This window comes from Tetrahymena thermophila (assembly GCF_000189635.1).
Source record: "Tetrahymena thermophila SB210 genomic scaffold scf_8254659, whole genome shotgun sequence".
NCBI classification, from domain to species: domain Eukaryota; phylum Ciliophora; class Oligohymenophorea; order Hymenostomatida; family Tetrahymenidae; genus Tetrahymena; species Tetrahymena thermophila.
In genome coordinates this window covers 726,689-742,615 of record NW_002476426.1, presented here as the reverse complement: position 1 = coordinate 742,615, position 15,927 = coordinate 726,689, and the positions used below count along the sequence as shown (strand labels likewise).

The following is a 15,927-nucleotide window of genomic DNA, read 5'->3' as shown; positions in this document are numbered from 1 at the left end:
TATTGAAAATGCAAGCAAACATTTTTAAATATTTTAAAGTTCATTGTTACTTTAAAAATAAATTAAACATTTTTATGTAAAATAAAATTTTTATAAATAAAAATATTGAAAAATTTTAAAAGTAAAGGTTAATTTATCAAATATTAACAATTCTGTTTATCTCTCAACATCAAAAAAATATTTTGATAAATCAAAGAAATAACTCAATTTTTAAAAATGGATAAACCAATATTGAACATTTTAGATAAATAGTTAAAAGGAACTTGATTTTTAAACTCTTAAGTTAAAATACAAAATTAAATGAATTAATCAATCATAAGCCATAAAAATATCTAATTTAATTTAAATTACTATAAAACTTTTCTTAATACTTAAATTTTAATTATTTTGTTTAGTCTTAAAATATTTTTTATCATATTTGTGGGTCTTTTTTTTCTTCCTCTTAATACTACTGTTCTTCATAAGTAAAATTAGGATAAGGAGTAAACTAGTTAGTATGAGGAATTTATGACATTTTTTAGTTATCAACAGACTGCAATACTTCCTAAATAAATTTAAATATATTTTTAAGTAAAATGTATATAAATATGTAAATATATTGATAATGATTATTACAAAAAAATGTTAATTTATGAATTTAAAATATACTAACTAAATCATTACTTTATCAAAGTTTTACAACAAAGCATTATCTTAGTTAGAAGGAATAAAAGGAGGCTATTCTTTTAATTCAGAAACCTTTTTCCAGTCTATACCTGAGAAGAATTAATGATTTTTAATTTATTCTATACCCCCAGCACCTAATCTTGAGTATTACTTTTAAAAAGTGCTTATTTAATATAGAATTTTTAATAAATTAATTTACATTAATGTCTAATAACAAGCTGATTAAAGACTCTGCCTGTATTGATAAAGAAGGAGTCTCATTATATTATAAAATTCTCCCATTGATTATATTATAGTAGGTTGCAAAATCTGGATCATCACTGTTATAGTCTACGAATGGATGATATCCCTTTAAAAGCATAAATATCAATATTCCAAATGCCCAAAAATCAGCTTAGTAGCTGAATTCTTAAACTAATAATTATAAAATGAATTTAATATTTACCTTTCATTTATACCAATAAAACTAAGATTAAATTTAATTATATTAATTTAAAATATTTAAAAAAATTTAGTTACATTTCAAAATTTCAGGAGCGTTGTACTAGAGAGTTCCTTAGAATTATTTGATATCAGATATTCTAGACTAAACTTCTTCATTTTATGTAGACTGAGAAATAATAGACATTCTATTATTTTCTTGATAGCCAACTTTAGGATCTTTATCAGAAAATATAGAAATACCAAAATCAGTAATTTTTACATGACCTGTAGAACTAATAAGAATATTTTCTGGTTTAATATCTCTATGTATGATTTTTTTGGAATGCAAAGCTTCAAGTCCCAATAAAATCTCTGCAGCATAGAATTTAGTATGTTGTTCACTAAGATGTCTTTTTCTTTATATATAAGTCAGTAAATCACCTAGAGTTTTTATTAATCTTAAAATTAGACAAGATGTAAATATCATTTGAAAAAATTGTCTTTTCTAAAATTAGTAATTGCTTATATTACAGTTTAGCTTAACTTATACATAACCAAAGATCATAAAATTTTTCTGCTCATGAAAAAGTAAAAGTAATAAAGAAATATATACCTCCAACTTCAAAAGTAGTGTATAAATACACATAATTGTCATCCTGCTTAGAGGCTTTTAAACTTTGTATAAAAGGAGACTTAATAGTTTTCATAATTTCTTTTTCAATAATTACAGAGTCTTTATGAGACTTTAATTTTAGTTTACTTATTCTTTTTTGCACATAGTACTTACCTATATATTATTGAAGTTCATTTCACTCAATTTTTAATTAAATTCTATATATTACCATCTTATTACAGTTTTAGTAAGTATATATCTCCGTAACCTCCAGAACCTATTTTCTTTTTTATAGTTGCTTGTTATAAAATTGCTATAGTGTAAGTGTTTTAATAAATGAATAATTAGTTACTTTAACAATAGTAAAATCTTAATAAACGTTTAGATGCCTTCTCGATTAAGACTTGCTAGAAGAAGAGGTGCATTTGCTAGAATTTCTTCTACCTGCATCATTTTCTTTGCTTTCTTTACAACCCATTAGTAACTAACTAAATAACTAAATGACTTTAAAAATCAGAAAAATAATGATTAGCTTTTAGTAATATCAAAAGTTTATTTATCAATCAATATATTCTTTTTTAATATAAAGTGATTTGTATTATAAGTAAAATCCTTCACTTTTTTGCTTTTTTTTTGCAATTATTATTTAATATTCTCACATAAAATTAGAAATTTTTTGATAAGAAATTCATAAAATTAATTGCATGCATTTTCAAAAATTGCATCTTCTTAAAATAACAAATTATGTAAACAATTTCTTCCTTTTTTTAACTTTCAACAATTTTTTTAGCATTTTGCCTATTTTTTTAATTTTAAATTGGTTTCAATCTACACTTTAATCATTTTTAAAAATAAGCAAAGAATAATATAATTAATTATTTTTACACTTGAAATATATTATAAAATCTTTACTGATTAAGATAAATATAAAAAATAAAGTATTTAAAGGTAAGTTGGTAGATCAGTAAGTAGTTTTGTTTTAAATTTATTTTACTTACACTCATCAAAAAATTTATAAATTAAGTAAATTTTTTTATTAAGTAAACTCAAATAAAGGTTTTCTTTTATTTTTTTAACTTCTTCATCTTTTTTGGTCTTTCTTGTACCTATCTTCCTTTTTATCTTTATTTCTATCAGTCGACCTTTCTCTGCTTTTGTCTTTGTCTTTATCCTTATCCTTGTTTTCTTTTCTAACAGGTCTTTCAACTGATCTTTGTTAATTAGACTATTTCTTATCTCTATCGTTGCTCTTGACAGGAGCTTCAGGTAAGTTCTTTAAATTTGTTACAAGCTTGTAATAAACATCTATTTTCGTGCCTACACTTTTATATTACTCTTTAGGATACTTTTCAAGGAGTTATTCCATTAATTTTTTGCATTCTTGACCTTACTACCTTGTTTTGGGGAATATTTCTTTGATCTAATTAAGCAATATTAGGATATTTCTAACTTGAGATTCATTTTTAGTAATTTGTTGTGCAATCTTAAAAACTTCATCAATAATATTGCTATGAATATAGTTCTATTGATATTAAAAATTAAATATTTTATTTTTCTTTTATTAAAATTTCAAAACTTACACTATATTTATCATAGCTGTATTTTTCATTAATAATTTAAGAGTGAATATGTGTCTTTAAAGATTCCTGCAATTTTTCAGGACCTTCCAAATAATTTGAGAATGGTTTAAAGATATCATTAACGAAATAAGAAATATTAATAGCTTCTTTTTCAGTAGCGTTTTGTAAAAAGGGTAATATTTTAGTGACAGCCTATCTAATTGATCTCACAGAGTCATTCAAATTCGATTAATTTATTCTGAATAAAAGAAGCAAAAATCTTGAGCAATAAAGTGCTTCAGCCTATTCAATTAAAAGACGAGGTAACATACAGCTTGTACACAATTCTGAAATAACTGCTTCAATTTAATCTCCTATAAATATTTAAATTAAAATTAATAACTGTTTCCTATAAATCTTTTAATAATTTATATGAAATAAATATTACTTGACTTGGGAAGTGCTATATCTTCTTTAATTGATTGAAGGTAAGATTCATATTTAGCAATTAATTTAGTTTGCTTTTGTTCCTCTTCTTCCAATTTCTTTACAAGACTTTCTAAATCTTTCAATTCTTTCTTTTCCTTATCTTTCTTATTTTTATCACTTTATTTTTCTTATATATTTTTTTTCAGAGCTTCGATCTAAAATTTGTACCCATCTTTATTTACGCTTATATTTTCTAAACTTAGTAACCAGAAAATTGAGTAAAGCTATGGCTTTATTAAAGTCCAAATTTTTTTATGGCAATTTTCTTCATACTTTGCTATTTAGTTTCTCTGGTCTTTGGTTTATTGATCTTGCTCTTCTTCATCCTCCATATCATCAGTAAATGGTCTCACTATTAATCTATCTGGATATTTGATTGAATCATATACTTGCTAAATTTCAGTGAATATTTCTTATTGCTCTTATTTGGTTGGTATGGAAAGAGGTTTAAATCCAGGTCTAGTTATCTAAAATGCAATCTCAATAGGAATCCTATTTATTTTATAAGAAATATATGTTAAGTTTATCATAATATAAAAGTAAAGGAAAAATACATATATTTAAGTACTAATTCTCTGAGTGCCTTAGGGCTCATAAGACTGGCATATTAATTATAATCTTAGCACTAAAATCTTAAGAAAAATATTAACAAATTTAATGAATCAGTAACCATGTCAGAAAATGATTCCATAGTTTTGAGTTCTAAATAATTATAATTGTCATAAAACTTGGCTTTTTCTTAACCTAAGAGAAGAAGGAAGTAATACGCTAAGCAACAATCTTCTGGTGCATTTATTATACCAAAATCTTTGAAATTCGATGATTTCTACCAGAAAAAGGCTTCAAGTGCTTTTTAGCTTTTTTTGCATTTTCTTACATCTTCAGTCAGTTACAAGCTTTAAACCTTTTAATTTTAAAATAAAATTATTAATTTTAATATTTTTAAAAGTATTCTCTAAAAATGTAGAACATGTTTCCAAAACTAAATTTATTTATTTATTTTTTGACTTTATGAATTGCTAAATTAATTGATTTTTATGATATTAATTTCATTAAATTAAATTATTTATGTTTCATTAACTCCAAAATATTTTTATTTTTTGGTAGAGAAAATAATAAAACAGTTAAAGTTACCTATAAATTTATTCCTCCTGCTAGAGCTTATAACTAGTTTTCACTGAGAGTGTTAGGAAGAGCAAATCCAGACATTTTTGCAATCAAGTCTTTGAAAATATAAAGATCAATAGCAACATTAAAGTGGGGTTTAGTTGTGTTTTTATTTAAACTAACTTGAAAACTGTTTAGGAAGTACATCAAGATAGGTATCTAAATAATTATTTATTTATTTATTTAATATTAGAACATTAATTAATTTAATATGAAAAATACCATATCAGCATTATGGAACTTTTTATAAAAGTTAGAAATAAATAGAGAAGATAGCTTGAACCAAGTTGTCATGCCATTCTTTTCATCAAATTTTTTATCAAATGAATTAGAATTAGGTTTGTCTTTTTTATCATAAATGTATTGTAGAATTAAGTATATAAATATGTCTTATGAGAGGGCAGTGCCATATTAGAATGAACCAATTATATCAGGTATGAGATTATCATAATTTGGTTAAAGGATTCTTCTCATAATAAAAATTTAGATAACAAAGGGGTTATTATTGGCAATTTTGACTATTTTCTTTGAGTATTACTTTTTGTTTTCTTAATTAAACTTATTGAAAATATCTTTTATTTCTCTGATGGCTCTTCCTTGTTTAATAAGAATAAAGCTTGAGCTATATATGTACTCCAAATGGCACTCCATATAGATTTTCATTCTTATTTTGTAGTCATACTCCTTGAAGAGATTCCAAAATTCATTAACTGCACCAGGGTTACATTCAAATATATTAAGTGCAGGTAGCATGTATTTTCCAAGAAGTTCTTGAACTAAATCTTACATTTTGATTAATTCATTTTCATCTATCATTTCTGAGTCCAGCTCAGTTTTAATATGATGAGGAGATTCTAGAGATCTCTTGTTAAAGTTCTTTATATATCTAAAAATACGAAGCACTTTAGAATAAAGTAAGGGATTACATCCTACGTAGCCTTTAATTATTCTAAGCATTTTATTAATTATTTCAATGCAACCAACTAAATTTTGTGGTTGAACTAATTCTTAATTTTGTAAACTAATTTCAAAATACTTGCTATAGGGATTTTAAAAGTCTTTTCTTTTAATAAAGCAAGAAGGCGATATTTTTTAATAGACTTTATCAATAGCCCACTCAAACAATATCAGTAAGCCATCTAAAAGTGATTAATGCATCTTCAGATCAATAAAGCTGTAATAAATACTGAATAATTCATTAAAATAAACCCAGGAATTAACCTTAACTAATCCATCTAGCAACCATAACTTTTGATTATCTATATTTTTTTTAGAATTTAATAAGAAATTAAATAAAATAATATTTATTTTTAATCTAATTTCAGTCTTAAAGATATTATTTAGATATAAAATTATTTAATAATTGATATTATAATTTTTGAAATTTAAAAATAAAAGTAAAAGTAAAAAAGTACCTATAAACGAAGATGTTAGATTTGTTTATTTATCTTCTTCTTCTTTAATCTTTTTTATTTCATCATCATTGATGATAATTTATGCTGAATATGATTCAGAGTAAAATTTTGCAGCATTTTTTATTGTTTCTTAAGCCTTTTCTTGGAATTCCTTATCAGCTGGAAGTAAATAAGGGAGAATTGAAGGAATTTGAATAATTTAGCATTTTATTAGTTGTGCAGTGACTAAGATAGCATTTTTAAAGTGAATATTATTGCTTTTTTCGGGTAAAGTAGCAAACATTTCAAATTTCTTTCCCATAAAATGTGTAATTGATTTAGAATTAAAGTGGCTAAGAATAGCTTAATAACTTTAAACATGAGGTTTGAATATGTAAAAATCAAGGATGCATTCAACAACTCTATCAGGATCAAGATCAAAATACCCTATAAGATCTAAAATTGCTTCATAAACATGGGTTGCATTGAATTTCTCTCCTACACTTAAAAGCATTGCTAATAATTTAGAATATCCTTCGTTTTATTGAGAGAAAAGATTGTATTTAGTTTAAAAGAAATAAATTTTAGTATTCCATTTCCTTCTTTTTTGATTGTATTATTTTTCATCAAAGTAAGCCAAGCTTTTTACTTAAGGTTCACTAAAAGAATCTATAAGTGTAACTTCGTCTGTTAAATGTTCAGGACCTTCTCCTATGTTTTTCAAGAACGAAGAAAATATAGATTACATTTCTTAGTATTCTTTTTCATCTATTTATTTATTGAGGCCATCTAAAAAAACTCCAACTAACCATAGCATTTCATACAATTCTTTTAATTCATCAATTCCTCTTTTCTTTTTTCCAATTTTTAGTAATAAAAATTATAAAAGTTTTAAAATGCACAAATAAAATTTATAATCTTTTAAATAAGGTTTGATAGTTTTAACTTGAGGAATATATCAAAATGCATCCATTTTATTTACAATAAAAATAGATATGCATTTTATTATAAAATCCACAGTTTTTCCTATAAAAAATTCATAAATTTTTTTGATCCAAAGAATAAAAATGCTTATTATTACTTCTTTGATTTATTTAAAAAGCTAAAATAATTTTTCTGCTGAAATCTTTTTTTTCAAATGACTAAGAACAATTGAAAATATAAATTCAGAATATTCCTCTTCAGCTACTTAACTATTTTAATTTTCTACTGATTGTCTTGTTTTATCTTTTAATTCCTAGTAGATTTAAAGCCTAATTAAAATTTTTAAAAATGTAAGTGATTTAAAACTTTGGTATGCTAGTAAATTAATTTTAACTAATTACAAGTCCTTATTAGATTGTAGCCATTTACTTCCTGTATTAAGGAAATGTTATAAATTATCCATTTAATTTATTCTTTGTTTGTATTTAGTTACCTTTTTTCTAACAAATCAAAATGAAAATTACAGATAATTATTAATTAATTTCAATTTTTCTTTTATGAATGATAATTAAATAAAATTCATAAAAATATTTGCGGATTTTTTACTTAAAAATCATCAAAAAGATACTCAATATAATTTTTGAATAAATAAGAAAAAATAGAGATAACAAAAAATTTATTTTATAAGTAAAAGGCGTCTATAACTTTTCATTTAATTTTTACTTAAAATAAATTATTTTTAAATGATAAAAATATTTTTTAAAACAATTTAAAAAAATAATAATTTTTTTATTATTTGATTTATTTTTTAGATACTTAACAATAAAAATCTTTTTTACCACAAATAATTAATATTTTTAACAATTATTTTTTATAAAGAATGAATTAAAAAAATAATAAAATTATTTGCAAATCATAAATTTATAATAAAATCGATTATAATTTTGTATTTTAAAAAATGATTTATTGATAATGAATGAATTTATTAAAAAAAGCAAAAAAAATATTCAAAATGGTAACAATGATAAAATGAAATTCAAAGAAGATTTATTATATCCGTTGAAATGTTATTAAATTATAAAGCATTCTCTTTTATGCAAGGGTAAATATATCAAAAGAAAGTTAAAATTAAATAATTAATTAAGAAGCAAAAAGCCACTGATAGCAAAAATTTTTACATTTTAATAATTTTTTATAGTTTAATAATGATTTGAAGAAAGTTTCTTGATTTTTAATTAGACTGTATAAGCAAATAGGTTTTTAGATTTACTTTACCTATTTCTACTTAAATAATTATTAATTTAATAAAATTTAAATCCATATTATATACTACAAAGCGTAGCTTAAAATTTACAATTTAGTTAATGTCAAAAATCAGTTTGAATAATAAAGAGTTATTTTTTTCTCATTTTTATATTTTTTATATCTGCGTTTATATGTGTCTAAGGTACATTTTTATTTTATTTTAAGAAAGATTATTCTAATTTTTTAATGCATATATATCATGATAAGTAAATAGTAGATTTTACAAAGTAGGAAAGATAATTAATAGGAATTTAAGATAATCAAAGCCATTTATGACAGTATCTGAAATGAGTAATGAATGCTCATTGTGTGCAAAATTAATTTAGAGTATAAAAAATAGAATCAAAAAAAGAAGCAATAAAAGAAAGAAATAAATAAGATAAATTAAAAGATAAAAAATAAAAATAAAAGGAATTATTATTATATACTTATAGATATTAAATGAGTAATAGTTTAGGCTAATTCCAAGAGGTCATTAGTAGACGTCTCGCTGGTGTAGGCTTTTCTTATTACACTGCTGACGAAATCCGTAAATTGTCAGTAAAGGAAATAACTAATCCTATTGCATTCGACTCATTAAATAGACCTATCAAAGGTAATAAATCGATTTTTCATAATTTATAAAATTCCTTTTCATGATTTCATAATGCTACTTTGATTATTTAAAGATTGTAGTTATGGAATCTTTTAAAACTTTGATATTTTTTTTCCCAAATTTATTACAATACTCAAAGCATTATATAATGAAATATATTTTAATAAACAAAGGTGGTTTATATGATCCTTGTATGGGTGTATCTCCTTACGATAAATTTACTCGTTGCGAAACTTGTGGTTGTGAAGGATTGGAATGTCCTGGTATAAATTTATTAATAAATTTTGATTTATCCATTGAATTTCATGAAGCTGATATCTTGCATTTTTGGTTAATCATTAAGTTGATAAGCATTAAGAAAAATTTACGGATTTCATGAATTTTCAATATAACTTTGAAAAATTTTACTCAATCGTTTTATTTCTACATTAAATAAAATAGGTCATATGGGTCACGTAGAACTCCTCTTACCTGTTTATAACCCTTTCTTAATTGATAAGTTGCTCAAGTTATTAAGGTATACCTCTATTCAATAAAATAAATTAAATATAAGAAACAAAACATTTTAGCTCGATCTTGTAAATCTTTAAATCAAAAAATAAAGAAGTTTTAAGCCAACAAAATAATTAAACAGAGTTTTAAAAAATTTAAAAGCTAAATAAGAGGATTAGTTAGTTAGTTACAAATAAACATTCAATATAATAGCAATCTTAACATATATTAGACTAATAAATTTAACATTTTAAAAGTATATTTATTAGTCTACTTATTAAACATAAAAATGTTTAGATACATTGTTACAAATTACTATTTAAGAAATAAAAAGATTTCAATAAATAGATTAGAGCATAAATTTGTCTATTTTTGCATTATTTCTAAAACAAGTAATTAAAATAATTATAAATTTATTTAAATAGAGCCTAGTGTTTAAAATGCAATAAGTTTAGAATGACAAATTAAAAACTCAAGATGTTTGCTAATGTTTTTACTCTTATTAAGCTTGGTTACATCTTCGAAGCTAAAGAATATAAATAAACATGTGAAAGTTTGAGTATCCTTTAAATTTAAAATAATAAAGAAACAACTCAAATATAGTCATATGCTGACAAGCGTCGTAAATCTAGTGATTACAAGTCATCTGACACTGAATAAATAATGCCTAAGAAGTCTTAAATTGAATAGGAAGGAGCTAAGATTTATTAGAATAATATTAACAACCTTGAAGATAAAAAGAAGCAATTGCTCTCTTTAATTAATGTTAAGCAAAATAATACAGAATAGTTTTCAAAGGGTGTTTCTTACACAAATGCCATGAACAGTGCATTTGAATAAGCCCTCAAAGAATTTTGGAATAGCATAAATATTGGCAAATGCCCTCACTGCAAAGAACCATAATAAGCAATTAGAAAAGAAGGTTTTTCAAAGTTTTTCATAAAGAAAAGTTCTAGCGAAGCAAAGAAGTCTTCAAGCCAAAAGAAACACTAAGATGACTACACTTCTGATGATGATCAAAGTGAGTCTGGTCACTCTAAGGCTGAAAAAGCTAATGCTAATTAAAAATATCTTGATCCTTTAGAAGTAAAAGAATTAATGAGAAGATTTTGGGATGAAGAAAGAAAATTGCTTAACATCATTTACGGTACTATCGAAGTTACTCCTTAAACTTTAAAAAACTCTTCTAAAGGTATTTATTTATTTGTTAATATATTTTTTTTCTAGAAAATAATAACTAATTTATTTTAATTTAATAGGTTTTATGATAAGAAGAAATGACTATAATATGTTCTTTATTGAAGTTATTCCAGTAACTCCCAATAGATTTAGACCTGAAAATAAGCTTGGAGAATAAACATTCTTGCATGGACATACTGTAGTTTTGACAAAAATTTTATAATTCAATGTTGAATTAAGACGTATGATTGTCTTGCAAAGACAAAGTTTAAGCGAAGAAAAGAAAAAGAAATTAATAGATTAGCTTGATTCTCGCTTTTAAAATTAATTATAATTAAAGCAAAACTAGAATTTCTAGCAAACTATTAACAATATTGTTAAGCTTAATGATGTCATCACTAAGTGGTTAGATATACAAGAAGCTGTTAACTGCTTTTTAGATTCTTCTAAGGCTACTAAGACTTAAGATCGTGAAGGTACAGGTATTCGTTAACTCCTTGAAAAGAAGGAAGGTCTCTTTAGAATGAAAATGATGGGTAAGCGTGTTAACTACGCAGCTAGATCAGTTATTTCTCCTGATCCTAATTTAAACACTAATGAAGTCGGTGTTCCACTTTTTGTTGCAAAAAAACTTACTTTCCCTGAATATGTAAATGAATATAATGCTAAGCATCTCAGAAAACTTATTATCAATGGTCCTTTCTAACATCCTGGTGCAAATTTCATTGTTGAAAACGGAAACAAGATTTCCCTTGAAGCTCTCAATGAGCAATAAAGAATAGGTCTTGCTAAGACTCTTTTAAATAACTCTAAAAATAAAGTTGTCTATCGTCATTTATAATCTGGTGATGTCCTCCTTTTCAATAGACAAGTAATTTTTAACAAATTTATTTTTTAACTCAAACTTTTACTTTTGTTGTTGTTTTTTTTTTAAGAGTAAGCTTATTTTATTTTTAAACTATAATAGCCTACCCTACATAAAGCTTCATTGATGAGTCATATAGCTAGAGTACTTCCCAGAGAATAAACTATTAGAATGCACTATGCAAACTGTAAATCATATAATGCAGATTTCGATGGTGATGAAATGAACTTGCATTTCCTTTAATCTCATTTAGCCAGAGCTGAAGGTTATCACATTAGTTTAAATGATCGTTAATTCATTAACACCACTAACGGTAATCCTTTGAGAGAATTGATTCAAGATACTATTGTTTCAGCTGTATTCTTGACTCATAAGGAAAAATTCTTACAAAAAGAAGAATTCTAAGAGCTTGTCTACGCTGCTACTTGGAACATGTTTGAAAAGAATAATAATTCTACCACAAAGCCTTATAAGATTTTCTTAGTTCCTCCTGCTATTCAAAAACCCAAACCTTTGTGGACTGGTAAACAACTCATCACAAACATCATCAAGATTGTAGTCTAATAGAATCAAAAGAAAGATTATGAATAAGGTGTCTATATGGAAATGAAGGCAAAGCTTACTGCTGACGAATTGACTGGTATTTATAAGGACGATACAGTTGTCATAATCAGAGATAATGAACTTCTTTAGGGTGTTTTGGATAAAAACTAATTTGGTGCTGGTGCCACTTATGGTCTTATGCACGCTTTTTATGAATTATATGGAGCATCTCTAACAGGTAAGCTTTTCACTGCTCTTGCTAAATTACTCAGTGCCCATCTCTAAATGCATGGTTTTACTTGCGGTATGGATGATCTTCTTGTCAGCAAAGAGAGTGATGAATAACGTCTTCAAGAAATCAAGGCTGCACACGTTGATGGTGTCCTTGCATGTGCTGAATTCGTTGGTATGAAAGACTATGAAGTTCCTTAAGGCTGGAATTTATATAACAGACCTAATTTTGTTCTCAACAGCAAAGGTAGATTCTCTTCTAATGTTCTTAAACGTAAGCCCGAAGTTGACTATCTTTCAAATGAAAATCCCATTCTTGAGTAAATTCAAAGAAAGCTCGTTCGTGATCCCCAACTTGCTGAAGCTTAAGATAATGTTTATAAGTCAACTATGTCTTAAAAAGGTTCCAAAATTCTTAACACTGCTCTCGGTGGTCTTATTAAAAAATTCCCTTTCAACAATTTCACTACAATGACTAATTCTGGTGCTAAGGGTTCTAAAGTCAACCATACGTAAGTTTCTGCCTTACTTGGTCAATAAGAATTAGAAGGTCGTAGAGTTCCCGTTATGGCTACTGGTCGTACTCTTCCTTGCTTCTTACCATATGATCCCAACCCAAGAGCTGGTAATAAAAAAATTTATTTACTTGTTTTATTAATTTAATTAAATATATATTAAAATAAATAGGTGGTTTTATTAGTGATCGTTTCTTGAGTGGTCTTAGACCTGCTGAATTCTTCTTCCATTGTATGGCTGGTAGAGAAGGTTTGATTGATACTGCTGTCAAAACAAGTAGATCCGGATATCTCCAAAGATGCTTAATGAAGCACTTAGAAGCACTTAAAGTTGCATATGACTACACTGTCAGAGATGCTGATGGCTCAGTTGTCCAATTCTATTATGGTGAAGACTCTATTGATCCCAATAAAGTTAAATATTTAGAAAAATTCCGTTTCTTAGCTGAAAACTTTACTTCTTTCACTCAAAAATATGATCCTTATCACTTGAAAGACTCTCATGATTTCGAATCTGTCAATCGTTTCTTGAAGAAAAGAAAGAGATAAGAAAGTTCTGAAACAGAAAAGAAAACTTGTGACACTATTATGAACAACTTTTTACCTGGTAAACACATTGGCTCTGTTTCTGAACGTGTCTACAAGAATGTAAAGGAATACATTAAGAAAGAATAGCAAAGTGCTGATCCTTACAGCAACATCTTCAACATAAAGTAGGATTAATTAAGTCCTTAAAAATTCCATATGCTTTTCAATGTAAAATACCTTAACTCTCTCATTCATCCTGGTGATTCTGTTGGTTGTCTTGCAGCCCAAGCTATCGGTGAACCATCTACATAGATGACATTGAATACTTTCCACTTGGCTGGTCACGGTGGTGTTAACCTTACCTTGGGTATTCCTCGTCTAAGAGAAATCTTGATGACTGCTACAGACAAATTGAAGACTCCAGTCATGCTTTTAAATCTTTCAAATCCTGAAGTTGCTTAAAACAAAGAATAAGTTCAAAATCATGCTCGTAAGCTCTAAAAAATTAATTTATTAGAACTTGTTAATAACATCGAAGTCAAGGAACAAAAAATTATTGTTGTTGATAACAATATTTTACCCTTCAATGAACGTTTCAGACACTATGAAATTAAAATCAACTTAGAAGACTTAGAAGCTATTCACTTCGCATTCTAATTAAACATTGACACAATTAATCGTAGAATTGAAAAGGTCTTCCTTCCTAACCTCTTCTAATACATTAACAAAGAACTTAAACGTGATTAAAAATCTGAACTTTAAACTAGAGTTCTTAAGAAGAAAGAAAATGAAAGTAAAATTATTTTAAATAAATTATTTAAAAATATTAACCTAATTATAATTTAAAAAGGCAGCGGTATGGAAACTGAAGGCTTAGTTAGCGATTTCGACAAAGAAGCTGCTTCAGATGGTGAAGAATTAAAGAAAGCTGCTGATGCTTTAGTAAGCGAAGTAGAATATGGCATATTTACTGAGACAGAAGATGAATTAAAATCTAAGTCCAAACCTCAATCTGCAGAACCAGTAAAGAGAGTCCCAACTAGAACTTCCAAAGCAGAATTATTTGAAGCTTCTCCTTATTACAACGTAAGCTATTAATAAATATTCAAAACCATAAGTAATATCTATATATTAATCAAAAAGGGTCATACTATAGAAGGTGAACGTATAGTTTGTAACATTAAATTACCTTTAGATTCTAAGAAGTTATTGATGGTCAAGTAATAATTCTTTACTATTTTTTATTTATTTGTGCTTTCTTCAATTTTAAAAAAACACTTATTAATTCTCATTTTACATAAAATAGCTTGGTTGAAAAAATATTAAAGAAGACTTTGGTTTATGAAGTAAAGAATATCTCTAATGCAACTGTCCTCAAAAAGGATAATAAAGGAGCCACTTCTTATCAAATTTAAACAGAAGGTGTTAATTTCAAGTAAATCTGGAAAATGGATCACTTCGACTCTAATACTATAGACTCAAATGATATAGCTGCCTTAAACAAATGTTACGGTGTAAGAAATTCATTTTTTTTAACAAAAAAATATTTTATTTTGATTATTTACATATTAATTATATTTTAATAATTAGATTGAAGCTGCTAGAAATGCAATTGTAAAAGAAATCGTCACTGTGTTCGGTGTTTATGGTGTCGTTGTTGATTACAGACACTTGTACTTAATTGCTGATTATCTTACTTTCAGCGGAGAAATGAAGGCCATGAATAGAGTTTGGATGGATGAAAGCATCAGTCCTTTCCTCAAGATGTCTTTCGAAACTTGTGTTAAATTCCTTACAAATGCTGCTACAAATAATGAAATCGATACTCTTTCTACTCCTTCTTCCTCAATTGTCTTAGGTAGAGTTCCCTAAGTAGGTACTGGTGTTTTCGACATTCTCCATAAGGTTTGAAAGAAATAAATAACTTCCTACTTTTGATAAAATCTAATATAAATTTACTTCTATTTATATTAACTCTTTTAAAAATAAATTCAATAATAACTATATCTATAAAATCATTAAAACTAATTACTTTATAAGAGTGCATTCAATCATCCATCAAATCTTAAAGTAAACGAATTAAATACATAAACATTTTAGTTAAATAAATTAAATTGAATAAAACTTAAATTTAAGTTTCTGTAAAATCCTGCCAAGAGAAAATATAGAAAATAAAAATTTAACAAATTCATCAATCAATCCATCCATCCATCTAAATCATTAAGAAAATAATATTTATAATTATTATATAAAATTCAACCAGAGTTAATATTTTAAAATTCACACTAAAATAAAAATAAATTATTTCCAAATTAAACAAAATTAATTGTTTATATACAAAAATATGTTTGTTGTATACCATTTTTAATATTCTTTTAATCATTTGCAACTATTTTTTTTCAATTTATTTACTTTCTTAAATTATTTCTATTTAGTTAA

At 25.4% G+C, this 15,927-nt stretch overlaps 3 protein-coding genes across 3 annotated transcripts; 1 reads left to right on the top strand and 2 right to left on the bottom strand. All coding sequences in view use genetic code 6, as the record gives it.

Annotated features, from left to right (window-relative positions):
* Positions 1-412: 412 nt before the first annotated feature.
* TTHERM_00047570 (Serine/Threonine kinase domain protein) lies at positions 413-2,180 on the bottom strand (the record flags this gene model as incomplete). The annotated part of the gene is made up of 7 exons (XM_001014752.2): positions 413-544; positions 664-816; positions 866-1,080; positions 1,186-1,530; positions 1,703-1,876; positions 1,932-1,986; positions 2,055-2,180. The coding sequence occupies 7 exons, from the start codon at positions 2,178-2,180 to the stop codon at positions 413-415; spliced, it is 1,200 nt and encodes a 399-aa protein (XP_001014752.2).
* Positions 2,181-2,783: 603 nt separating this feature from the next.
* On the bottom strand, positions 2,784-7,698 carry TTHERM_00047560 (transcription factor/nuclear export subunit protein; the record flags this gene model as incomplete). Its single annotated transcript, XM_001014751.2, has 9 exons — positions 2,784-3,224; positions 3,283-3,635; positions 3,710-4,242; positions 4,305-4,654; positions 4,885-5,076; positions 5,140-6,176; positions 6,333-7,164; positions 7,393-7,564; positions 7,637-7,698. The coding sequence occupies 9 exons, from the start codon at positions 7,696-7,698 to the stop codon at positions 2,784-2,786; spliced, it is 3,972 nt and encodes a 1,323-aa protein (XP_001014751.2).
* A 1,077-nt stretch (positions 7,699-8,775) lies between these two features.
* Positions 8,776-15,877, top strand: TTHERM_00047550 (DNA-directed RNA polymerase I protein). Its single transcript, XM_001014750.2, has 11 exons — positions 8,776-9,135; positions 9,309-9,398; positions 9,577-9,652; positions 10,053-10,819; positions 10,887-11,677; positions 11,774-13,070; positions 13,133-14,281; positions 14,339-14,574; positions 14,632-14,708; positions 14,795-15,002; positions 15,079-15,877. The coding sequence occupies exons 1-11, from the start codon at positions 8,835-8,837 to the stop codon at positions 15,397-15,399; spliced, it is 5,313 nt and encodes a 1,770-aa protein (XP_001014750.2). The 5' UTR covers positions 8,776-8,834; the 3' UTR covers positions 15,400-15,877.
* Positions 15,878-15,927: the final 50 nt, after the last annotated feature.